Genomic DNA, 12377 nt, shown 5'->3' with positions numbered 1-12377 from the left:
TTTAAGCACTGGCAGACACCCACACCGACCGACCGAAAGGCGACCAAGTGTGAAGGTCCTAAATTGTGTCCTCCGCTCTGTCCGCTTTGCCGCTTCCTCCTAAACGGCCCTTCTGGAGCACGTCGACACACGACACGACACTCTGGGACTGGGGATAGCGATAAGCGTTCTGTTAAACACAGCACATTTTGTGTGATGATCACGGTGGAGGTGCCTTCTGCCTATGACCAACCCGTGCCTTCAATCTTCACCGACAAGCGAGCTGGTAGGCTCGTGTTTTCATCTCAAGTCGTGCAGGAGCGTGTGCCGCTCAAGGTAAAGGTCGTTTCTTTTGGGGTCGAGTTTTAATTTTAAACCCCCATTTGCGTCACACCTCGTCACATGGACCTCTTTTCAAATTGGAAAAAGGCAAGTGGTTGAGCAAGACCCAATGAGGCAGGAAGGATTGCACTATGTGAGGACAATCAAACGGAAAGCCCAAAACACACATTAGTTTTACTTTCCCTTTTTGTTTGATAAGACAAGCAATAAGACAAACACACTTACTCTCACATACACACTCATATATATATAATTTCACACACACACACTAGAACGAGTCCTTCCGTCGTAGTTGACAGCGCTAAATATTTAATCGTGGGATCAGCGTCCGGTGACAAACGAGGGACAAATACGCCTTGGAGGGAGATCGCTCGAGACGACAAGCTACGCGTCTTCGCTTCAGTTTCTTTCGTTTTTGTAGCATATTTTTTAAAATAATTATTATTCACAAAATACAAGACCCCGATAAGCAATTAATATTTACCAGCCTAACCTTCTTCGCTCAGGTACAATGTCAATCACCAATACATACAAGCCGTGCTCATAAAGACCTCCATTTTACGCTTCCGATCGATGCTGCACGCCGTAAACGGAAAGTGTGGCATCGAGTGGTTGTTAGCATAAAAGATTAACGCACTTAAAACTCTTCCACCCTCATTCTCGAGTCTATAAACCAGCGTGGGGAGCATCCAAACCACACTCTCACACACATCCACGCATCCACATATTAGTCGTAAGTGATGGCGGTGGGAAAATACGGCCATTAGCTGCCCAGACGGAACAGATGTTGCGCTGGGAAAGTTGGACTCCTCAAGCCACCAGCAAGATCGGGCCGGGTACGCATGTACCGAGAACACACACTCGTGGCATTGGTTGATGTCACGGGACGCTCGGTAAGCGTATTCCTAGCGGCCACGTAAGCCACCCCCAAGGACAAACCCAACTTCTGTACCGGATGATCAGAATAGCGTCGACACTTCTTACATTCGATTGATACGTCGAGCGGAAAGGACGTATCAAGTCGATTCGTCTATCAGTGCCGGAACGATAGTGATAGAAATCTACAGGCGCCAATCATAAACCGTTTACTGCTCGCGATAGGACACGCTTTGCTAACGTCTTGTGCATCGCGAAAACTAGTGATTGCAGTGTGGTTTTGTAGCTGTTTGTCGTTCTGTGCTCCACGTTGACTCTGTGTGTGTGTGCGCTGAATTCAACAAGACTTTTCTGCAACAGCATCATTTGCAAAGAATAACCGGCGCGACTTACGCGGTCTGACTTGCTGGTGCGCTGCTTTGTACGGCAAACGGCTACACAAGCGAATCGAACTATTTTCCTATCACGCTGCGCTTACCAGCGCCTGCTGGTAGGCAAAGAATGTGCAAAGTTTCATTTGGCTTGGTTCGTCTCCTTTGCTGTGAACGTGTGCACGGTTGCATCGCTAAGGTTTCGGTGTGAGCCGAGAAGTTGCAGATCGAAATCTCTTTGTGTGTGTGTGTGTGCAGTGGGAAGCATTGTGTTTAGTGAGAAGTGAAAAGAAAAGTGCTGAAAAGTAAGTATTCGATGTAGCTTCAACCTTTACACTTGACAAGGCGGAGATCTCAACCATTTTTCTGGTTCGAACGTTAAGCGGAACATTTGATCCTTTCAAAACTGTGTGACTGTGTGTGTGTGTGTGTGTGTGTGTGTGTGTGTGTGTGTGTGTGTGTGTGTGTGTGCAATCGCCCCCCATGTATTCCAAATATTTGCTTCTCGCAAATCAGGTCACAAAACTGTGCTCAATGTTGGCACAATCAAAGCTTTCCCCATTCGTCTGCTCATGCCTGGCTCAATTGTTTGTACGAGAGATTTTACCGTTTGGCTCCGATTCCAGCGGAGACCATTTGCAATTGTCCTTTCCTGTACGTTTGCTGCCGCTTCACTGCGCCCTTCTAAGTACACAGAGCACACACAGCTTAACTCTTCCGTGTAGCTGTACGGCTTTGTGTCTGTTACCTAAAAATCGATAAATCAATTAGTCTCTTGCCGACCACACCAAACGTAGCTACAAACGAGCCCGACTCGACCCGTTCACTTCCCGTTCGCAGATGCAAGTCCAGCCGACCAAGTACGTCGGCCTCGTCGCCGACCTGATGCCGAACATTCGGCTGATGCAGGCCAGCGGTCACTTTCTGTTCCGCTACGTCACCGGCCCGATACTGATCCGCAAGGTGTACTCCTGGTGGACGCTCGCCATGGTGCTGATCCAGTTCTTCGCCATCCTCGGCAACCTGGCGACGAACGCGGACGACGTGAACGAGCTGACCGCCAACACGATCACGACCCTGTTCTTCACGCACTCGGTCACCAAGTTCATCTACTTTGCGGTCAACTCGGAGAACTTCTACCGGACGCTCGCCATCTGGAACCAGACCAACACGCACCCGCTGTTTGCCGAATCGGACGCCCGGTACCATTCGATTGCGCTCGCCAAGATGCGGAAGCTGCTGGTGCTGGTGATGGCCACCACCGTCCTGTCGGTTGTCGGTATGTGTGTTTGTACGTGTGTGTGTATATGTGTGGCCGTTTGGGAAAGTGTCTTTGCGGCAGAACCCCAATCTACTGTTACGCTTGACTGGGTTTTTGTTTTTTTCTCGGTGGAGGGACGGGATAAAATATCTGAAAGAATAATTGAGTCAACCCACAGGGGGATGCAAGACATCGCAGGCAGAGAGTTTGGGTTTGATTTATCGCCGCACACCGAAAATCTTCACGGTTCATAAGCTTCACCGCGGTGAAAAGGGAACTCCCCATTTCCCTGTTTTCTTTTTTTTCTTCCTCTCGATAAATTACTCATCGCTTTTCGTTTTTTTTTTTGTTGCTTCTTTCTTCTTTCATCCGTACTAGCCTGGGTTACGATAACATTTTTCGGCGAGAGCGTCAAGACCGTGCTCGATAAGGCAACCAACGAGACGTACACGGTGGATATACCCCGGCTGCCCATCAAGTCCTGGTATCCGTGGAATGCAATGAGCGGACCGGCGTACATTTTCTCTTTCATCTACCAGGTACGTTGGCGGAATGTCCCGCGCGTCACAGTTGGCAGTCAGTGAGCGGCAACGCGGCGAAAAAATGGGACTAAAACCGGTCTTCACAGAGCCAACACATTCCTACAGCAATTGCATACCTTCGGGCGGTCGGGACTGGGCAATGCAGCTACAACGTCCTCGCCTAAAGTTATGCAATTCGAGTGACAAATCTAGCCGTGTTAGGGCTTTTTGTGATAATAGCCTTTTTTCGCCCTCCCGCTTATCAAACCCTATCAACGGAGGAAATCCATTTTCGCTACAATGCCTACAGCTCAAGTTTCAAGGTCAATCGAGCGGGTGGGGATCAACTTTTTTATTCATTTTGCTAACGCCCCATCAACAAATTCTATGTTCTCAATGGCAAAGATTACTGCCCGCACCAATCGCCCAACGAAACGGCAAAAGAAAAGCGACGATTATGAAGATGTCCAAACCATTGCCCGCCCGACGCTTTATCTGATGATTTGCGGGATGGCTTTTACTTGTCTGCTACTTTCAGGCACAAAAGGAAATGAAACCAGCGCAGGCTCGTTTGCCGGCTTGCGGAGGTTCTTCAGGCACTGAGGCTGAGTACTTAAATCGAACGATTTTTACAATTCTGGATCCAGTTTTATGATGTGGCCCGCATTACAGTGGCAATTATACGCTGATGTTCATTTCATTGCATTTTGTAAGTTTGTGCTGGTACCGCACACCGTTCCGCCCGTAACGTTTAATTCTGTTCAAAGAGATGCAAAACGTGTGTAACGAATGCTAACGAATGGACCGTACTTGGAGGGTTGCGGAAAGTAACGTTTTAAAATATTCATCACAATCCTCTGCAAACTTGTGCTTAATTAATTGGTGCACAATAAGTTTAAGCTGTGGCGGCAGCTGTGTCGCTGCCCACTGCCTTCCTTCCCAGCAAGCTCGTGCGAAATAATTTATTCCATCATTTTAATACAGCCGTTTGTGCATTTTAATTAGCAAAGCAATATAAAAAGCAGCTAACCATCCCCATTAAAACAAAGTGCTTCCGGGCCCAATTGTTATGGCGGTGGAAGTAATGGTTTTACCAGTGGAAGTTTCCTTTCCCATCGTGGGTACTTCGCAATATTCTTGTCTTATAACAAGTGCATACAGAAAAAAGGAACAAATCCTCCTTGCTATGGTCTAAGGGCCAGCTTCGGTACCGCTTCCGCTTCGGGATGTCATAAAGTTTGATGGGTGTTTTTAACATTACTTCCGCTCTTAACCACCTAATGGACTTTTCATGCAGAGCTAAAGCTAAACCAGCCACCAGCGGTACGCACCGAGCCACGGTTGATTTCGGCGGCGGCCTCATCCCCAGTTTTGCGCTACCAATATTGCCTTCATTAATCTGTACCCTCGGAGCGTTAGGGCCCGCGGACGAGTCCTCGTTGTAATGCACCGCCATGCCACGGGACGGGATAATCCGTTGGGACGGCGCGAAAGCGACTATCGCGGACGGATTGGTTCGACCGTGCTACAACACATTTTATGCTTCACAGATTTACTTCCTGCTGTTTTCGATGGTCCAGAGCAACCTCGCGGATGTCATGTTCTGCTCCTGGTTGCTGCTAGCCTGCGAGCAGCTGCAACACTTGAAGGTAGGTACGGTAGCAAACGTGGTTGTCTTTACATCCGCTTGCAGCATTATCCTTATCGACGTGTAGTGTTAACGGTAACAGAGGAAGCGATAAAAAAGCAACATTCTCTCACACGCGAGTTCTCTCTTTATTTCCTCTCTCTCTCTCCATCTTCCTCGGGCAGGGTATTATGCGATCGTTGATGGAGCTTTCGGCCTCGCTGGACACCTACCGGCCCAACTCTTCGCAACTGTTCCGAGCAATTTCAGCCGGTTCCAAATCGGAGCTGATCATCAACGAAGGTATGTGAAACGTGTGCTCGTGGCAGACGGACTCAAAGAGAGCATAACACAATCCCCTGGTAGTTCATTTCAATGACCTTAACACTCGGCAAGCTAAGCGAGACAGTGGGGACAGTGAGAAAGAGAGAACAAGAAAAAAAACCATTATCCGTACGACATCATCGCTACGTACCGGTATTTCAGGATGAGGAAATAAAACGCTAGGGGAATGAAAGTGCGACAGAATGATAAAACAATCCCCACCCAGGCCCCCAGCCTGGACGAACGGATGTAGTGGGCAAAGCGAGCAAAAAAAGTCAAATAAATTGAAGTTTAAAAATAGATTTTCCCCGTCCATCCGTGGTGGAGCGTAAAGCCCGGCGGACGACTTCGAGCACGGCGACCGTGTACAGTACTGTGCCACAATTGTAGGACGGATAAGCTCCGTTCCTTTTTTATCCTTTTTTTCTGGAGATTTGTTTGCGTTCGCATCGTTAGACGAGCTTAGTGCCGTGTTGCTCTAATTGCTATTTATTATAAAGCGCTTCCAAATAGAAGATCGGTTCTCTCCATTTAATCTATCGCGCCTGTACGCCTGAAACTATGCACTGTGCTGTGAAACCGTCAAGCTCGAGCACGACGAATGGCCCACCGTACCACGCCCGTGGTGCCCAAAGCGCAACGCGAATTGCATGTTAACAAACCTTTGCCTACCATCCAATCCGTGCGAAATTGCCCGCTCTCTTTCTCTCTTTTGCGCTTTCGGTGTATCGAACGGTTTTGTCCCTTTTTTTACTTTGCTCTTGATCTCTTGCTGTGCTCACTTTCATCTCATGTTTTGCCTGACGGTGGTGGGATTTCGAAAAAAGAGCGATTTCTTCTGCGTGTGTGTGTGGTTTTTTTAAATAACCGCTCCAGGTCGTGTTGAGCGCTGCAGGACCGATCGGAGCTAGTTTATTATCAGCTTTAGTGTTTATCCCACCCATGCCCCACATCACGTCTGTGGAGAGTGGGGGAAGCTTAAGTCCAATGTAATTTACCGTGTTTCTGTCGTTCGTCACCTTCTTCGTCGATGGAGATTGGTGCGGTTGGCACGATAAAAGCCCACTGCACGTTACGGACCGAGGGAAAGGTCTTTTTGTAGGCCTAGCAACGGTCCTCATTCAACGCATGGGGGTGTAGCTCAGATGGTAGAGCGCTCGCTTAGCATGTGAGAGGTACCGGGATCGATACCCGGCATCTCCAACCCACACGAAACGTTTTTTAAGAAGATTTTTAGGGAAGATATTAACGCGGGTACACTGTGCTCCTCTAAGTTGGAAGAGTAGATGAGATGATGACAAGGGAGAAGGAACATGTGTACGTGTTTTGATAGCAAACACACAAACAACAATATTATCTCTGATAATAAAATAATCTGATGTGTGATGTGTGTATTGTTGTTATGCTGCCTTTGCCATCTTGTCCCTCTCTCTCCTGTTCAACTCCTAAAAGAATTGTTTGGAGTCCTCTCAGTTCCTCGTAAAGATTCTTTCGAGATTCTTCTTTCCTTTTTATTATTTATTCCACGAGCCTCTGACATAAGTAGCCTTCCGCTTATTTCCTTCTGCTTGCACTTGTCAGTTCTGTGTAGAGCGTCATTTTGAGGTTTACACATTTCCCACCGACGCCTGATTGTTACATTGTCATCTACATTGCTTTCCGTTTACCGTTCCGCCCTTTTTTTTAACGCTACCACAGAAAAGGATCCGGACGTTAAGGACTTTGATCTGAGCGGCATCTACAGCTCGAAGGCGGACTGGGGCGCCCAGTTCCGTGCGCCGTCGACGCTGCAAACGTTCGACGAGAATGGCAGGAACGGAAATCCGAACGGGCTTACCCGGAAGCAGGAAATGATGGTGCGCAGCGCCATCAAGTACTGGGTCGAGCGGCACAAGCACGTTGTACGGTAGGTATGGTAATGTCTAAGGTGTGGTGTAAAGCCTCCAGATTCCATGAAAAAGGGATACTTTACCACAGTAAGAGCTTGTTTTGCTGGACTTACATTCTTGGGAGTATTGTTTGGTGTTGTGCTGAAACCGGTTACAATATCGTTTTGCGAAGAAACTCTGTGTAAAGCGTATTACAATCTCATTCCTACGTTAATCTGTACCAATTGTGACAGCCCCGACCCAAAACAGGCCTAATTCGTATCAGAAAAACCACAAGATGTTTTGTAAGCATCGATACGCCCGAAGCTTTCAATCCAGCCAAGGCGCCACTACTGTTGACGTGACTTTTTGCACATTCACACTCTCCCTCTCCCATTCTTTCCCAACCAATCGTCGCTCAGCCAGCATCGCCCGGAGTGAAGTTTTTATTTGAACGATTTCACCCGTATCGATTTTCCACTAAACATGCTTAAATCGTTTCACAAAGCTCCCCCAAAAATCCCATTTCACCAATCCACCAATTTGAAGTCCGTCGTCCTTTGTGTCCTTGTGTTTGTGTGTTTGTGTGAGCTCGAGACATGGGGGAGTGAGTAACCGAACAACCTCTTGCCGCTGCCTAACGATATCGAACAGCACCAAGATAAGCATCCCTTTTTCCCTGGCCGATGTCTCCGATATCTCGATCCCGCTTACGGCGAGGCAAGAAAAAAAGGCGAACTGGCTGACCTCACCCGGGGCGAGGAAAAAGCGTAGGGATTACGTCGAGCAGCACGAGTTGTGATTTCTTCTTCTTCTGGTTCCATAAATCGCTGACGGTTTCCATTACCGCCTGCGGAGTGCACACACGTGAAGGGAAAGCGAAAACGTTTAGATTCCAGCAGCAACGGCAGCACCAGAAGCAGCAACAGCGCGGCAAATTGAATCATCCTGACGCGATGAGTTGTCTGGGTTTTCGGGTCGGTGGCTTACAGCACCACACCATCTGCTGCAGCTAATACAGCTGTAAATTTCGTTAGACATAGACTTGATTTTACAATATTACACACACACAGCTATAGATTTGTCGCTCGGCGTATGGCTGTGTACGGCGTGCCGTACATGCCGCGAGCCGTATTGCTGCTGGTTGCGATACGGATCACGTCCGATTCGATTCAGCCTGCGTGTTTTTGGTGAAGATCCTTATCGATGACCCACTTTCGGTGTGTCGAGAGCGAGGGTCACTATGGCGCCTGTCAGTTGGTAAGCTAGGCTCGGTTCAAGGATCCATTGTGCCAGTGTTCATTTTAAGATAGCGATAAGCTTTTGATCGAAATAGTAAATCAAACATTGTTTCTTTTTTCCTATTCCAAACTGTTGCCAACCTCATTGTTATGTTTTTGTAGCGGGTGTATAGTAAATTGCATACTTTAAGGCGTGATTTTCAAATGTAGCGTTCCGTATGCAGAAACGCCATGGATTATGCAATTTAAACAATGCTGCTTCCTTAACATTCAAATAACGGCTTATCAAGGAACTTTTTGTGCAATTTGTTTTTAACAGCAAATAGTTAGCTCAGAACGATCACATTTAGTATCGCTTCAACAAAGAACTCTTTTAAACACACAATTCGTTATGCCATTCCCTCGAGAAAGTTTCTTGTCAGTCCTCCTCTGCATCACAGCAACAACCAAACCTGCTCATGTTTCCTGCTCGTTTCCTAGCTGTTTTGAACGTTATTTCCGATTCCTGTGCTTGCCCGCTTTTCTTACAATCAACCACAATGGTTCAGATTTCGCTCTTATTTTATTGACCCACTGCTTTCGTGCTGAAGCCCGTGGAAACAATGCGCCAAGCTCAGCATCCAGTCATGCATGTAAAATGAGCCACGCGACAAATTTTAGACATCGCTTTCGCTCTGCACCGGAGGTGGTTTTATTCTTGTTTCCGATTCCCACGTCCATTCGTCCTGGGTCCGTCCGCCGGGCCCGAAACCGTAAGCCGTGCGGGGAATTACGCAATCGAAACGAGCCAGAAAATGAGCACGCCAAATGCAAAGAAAATCCCCTTTTGAGTGGTGCTCCTGCCACCACTCATCTCCCCAACTGGTGGGTGAAAAACCTTGTGCGCCCCTTCCCTTTCCAGAAAAAAAAACGCCTCGCTCGCACAAAAACATGCTCGCCCGGTGAAGCTGCGTATGTCGCAGAAGCTCAAACCAACGCCGCCAGCAAGCATCAACAATTTCTATTCAAACACCCAACGCAGCGCCCAAACCGGGTGCACTGTACTCAGTAGCGAAGATGCTCAGATTGTCCCGTGCGCTGCTTTCGATGCCCGTTTCGGAGCGGGAAGCCATCGCTTGCCAACGTTGGCGAAGTCTTTTAGCCGTGGATTTGAATTTTCTGAATATCACAGGCGGGCGCGGTTTGCCTGCAAGGTTGTTGCTTCCCACACGAGCATTGCTTTCCGTACCGCGGTGGGGCGAGTTTTCAACGCAACCTTCTACAAGCAACGCCACAACGCCTGGGAGCGATATTTAACAGAAACAAGAAAATCCCGAACTTCAGCACATGCCGTGATTTGCCTGTTGGAAAAGCTTTTGTGAGCGTATGAGTTGAGCGAGCTCTATTTTCCCAGCGATGGGTGGCATTTGTGTGGCATGCTATCGTCAGCTTTTCTTGAATCTTTACCTCTCCATCCGCCTCCATTAGCACACGCGTATGGAAAATGGGTGCAACGGATCAGAACGGATTTTCCGCGACAGACTTAATAAAGCGAAAGCAACGCATTTTTTTGCATGTTTTGTGTTTATGAGTTTTATGCCGTTACTTTGCAATTAAAAATAGCAAAAAATAACAGTTTTTTTTGTAAGCGGATTACAAAAAATGTATCAGAATATTACGTGAAACATTCATTTCATGCTGTTAACGCTCAAATAGAATAGTTTTGTAACACGGATTGCATACCTTGCCGGTATCGGTTACATTTTCGCCTAACAGTATGCAATCTGTTTAGCTTTGTTGTTTAATGACTGCGTTGGTAGTACAATATTTATTTAAACCGCGTAATTTATCTCACAAATTGCAAAAAAATGTCAATCTGTATCGATTATTCACACAAATCAGATCCCGGAACCAGTGTAGCCCAATGTGCTCTTTATTGAATTACCACGAACAAATCAACCTGATGCCCGGGTCCGTTGGCAAACAGCTTGCGCCGAAGCCGCTCAGTGTTTCGTGCACTACCGTGCTGCCATTTCGCTGCCCTCATCGAACAGATAAACAGAAGGGCAACTCTTGTGAGCATCGCAATGCCCGTCTGAAGTTCCGTCGAAAATGGGCCTAAATTCAATTTGACGCATTTACCCGCGAACAATTGCGCGAAGGCTGTCAAGTGTGTTCCACGAACTGCGACAACAAGCACACACACAAACACAAATGTTATCGTTTCGGCCTGTTTCTCGGTACAAAGCGTCTGGCGCTATGTGGCATGCCGATTCCCAGACAGAGTGATCGATAGTAAATGTAGCCTATCCGGTAGCATTCAATTTCCCTTTCTATCCTTGCAAACAAAGCCCATTCTGGAGAGGCGTGGTGAAGCTTTCAAAGGCATTGTGAAACAAATGTCCTGGTTCGGAGGGATGCTGGGGACAGCAAACACGGCGCCGCCACCGCTGCTACCGTCAATCGATCATGCATGATGTGATTAATATTTGTGTTATTCACCTGCGTATCTATGCGTCCGTCGTGTCGTTCGATTTCCGGAGTCAAGGAAAAAGCGACTCCATTTGGGATTGGTTTTTGCAGCGAAAAATCAAAACATTCGCACAAAACCGTCCTTCATTTCAAATGCCTACACTTGTCACTGTATATCTCTCTTTCTCTCGTTTTGCCACGTTGCAGTCTCGTTTCAGCAATCGGAGATACGTACGGTCCTGCCCTGCTGCTGCACATGCTGACCTCCACCATCAAGCTGACGCTGCTCGCCTACCAGGCAACGAAAATCGACGGTGTCAACGTGTACGGATTGACCGTAATCGGATATTTGTGCTACGCGTTGGCTCAGGTTTTCCTGTTTTGCATCTTTGGCAATCGGCTCATCGAGGAGGTACGTGCGCTCGGCGTGTTGCCGTGGGAAAGCATTCTCCCTGCCCCATATCGCTTCATTCTCCCAGATCACACATTTGCATCACAAAGCCAGCACACTTTTGCTTCGCCGCTGCCATCTCGGCTTCTGAATGTTTTCACTCTCCCATACCTCTCCCGTGCAGAGCTCATCCGTGATGGAGGCGGCCTATTCCTGCCACTGGTACGACGGGTCCGAGGAGGCAAAAACCTTCGTCCAGATCGTTTGTCAGCAGTGCCAGAAGGCGATGACTATTTCCGGAGCCAAGTTTTTCACCGTTTCGCTCGATCTGTTTGCTTCGGTAAGTGTAGCCTGGTGGCTGGCACAGAACAGGCTGGCAAAACAGGGAGTTTGGCTCTACCGTGACGGGTTGTATGTGTGTGTCTATTTTTTGCTACCATTCTCGTATCCCTTCCTTTCCAGGTTCTTGGAGCCGTTGTCACCTACTTCATGGTGCTGGTGCAGCTGAAGTAAACAGCCGTGGCCCGGAAGGATGTGTTTTTCTTCGCTCGTTCGGTTGTTTGTTTGTGCACACTTTCTCTTGGACACTTTCTCTACTGCAAAGGTTTAACAAACAGCAACAACAAATAATCCCAAGTTTTCTTTTACAGATCTTTGCAAAATGATTAGATTTTAATAGATTAACAGTGCTTGATTATCTGTCCTGTAGCAACCGGGGCTGAAGAACGATAATTTGGTAAAAGTACAAATGGAACGTTAGAGATTGAAACAACAGAAGAGTGATATTTATGCAAAGCTCACCTAGGGAAATCTATGTATGTGTGATTTGCGCTCATCAAGCACTGTATGTGCCTTTCAACTAGTGCAGCAATAAAGAGTACAAATGTTTCTTAGCGCACCGTACGTTTGACGTTTCGGGGATTTAGCCGTTGTTGATAATACACAAAAGATGATAAAAATAAATAAAACAAAATGTTAATATGAGTAAGTACTAAATAGAGAAATCGTTTTAGTATGATCATACTTTCAATCATTTGTTTGAAATTAACTTTAATTTTAACTTAAATTAAACCGATGTTTTACTTTCTGTGAGAATTATTGTGGAAGAACTTAATGGAAATATAA

The 12377-nt window shown here is 47.1% G+C and overlaps 1 protein-coding gene and 1 non-coding gene across 2 annotated transcripts; both read left to right on the top strand.

Annotated features, from left to right (window-relative positions):
• Positions 1–1288: 1288 nt before the first annotated feature.
• LOC120951280 (odorant receptor coreceptor) lies at positions 1289–12155 on the top strand. Its single transcript, XM_040369882.2, has 9 exons — positions 1289–1873; positions 2409–2847; positions 3208–3368; positions 4901–4999; positions 5163–5280; positions 7000–7207; positions 11069–11273; positions 11437–11592; positions 11715–12155. The coding sequence occupies exons 2-9, from the start codon at positions 2409–2411 to the stop codon at positions 11763–11765; spliced, it is 1437 nt and encodes a 478-aa protein (XP_040225816.1). The 5' UTR covers positions 1289–1873; the 3' UTR covers positions 11766–12155.
• On the top strand, positions 6432–6504 carry Trnaa-agc (transfer RNA alanine (anticodon AGC)). Its single transcript has one exon. It is a non-coding gene; the product is annotated as a tRNA-Ala (tRNA).
• Positions 12156–12377: the final 222 nt, after the last annotated feature.

The sequence above is a fragment of the Anopheles coluzzii genome, chromosome 2 (assembly GCF_943734685.1).
Source record: "Anopheles coluzzii chromosome 2, AcolN3, whole genome shotgun sequence".
Taxonomy (NCBI): Eukaryota; Metazoa; Arthropoda; class Insecta; order Diptera; family Culicidae; genus Anopheles; species Anopheles coluzzii.
Note: the sequence above shows the minus strand (reverse complement) of the source record. Positions and strands in the feature narration are given on the sequence as shown.

Coding starts and splice junctions, on each gene's coding strand:
- LOC120951280 (XM_040369882.2), top strand. CDS start 2,409: ATGCAAGTCCAGCCGACCAAGTACGTCGGCCTCGTCGCCGACCTGATG. Junction 5,000..5,162: donor AGCAGCTGCAACACTTGAAG/GTAGGTACGGTA, acceptor TTCCTCGGGCAG/GGTATTATGCGATCGTTGAT. Junction 11,274..11,436: donor GCAATCGGCTCATCGAGGAG/GTACGTGCGCTC, acceptor TCTCCCGTGCAG/AGCTCATCCGTGATGGAGGC.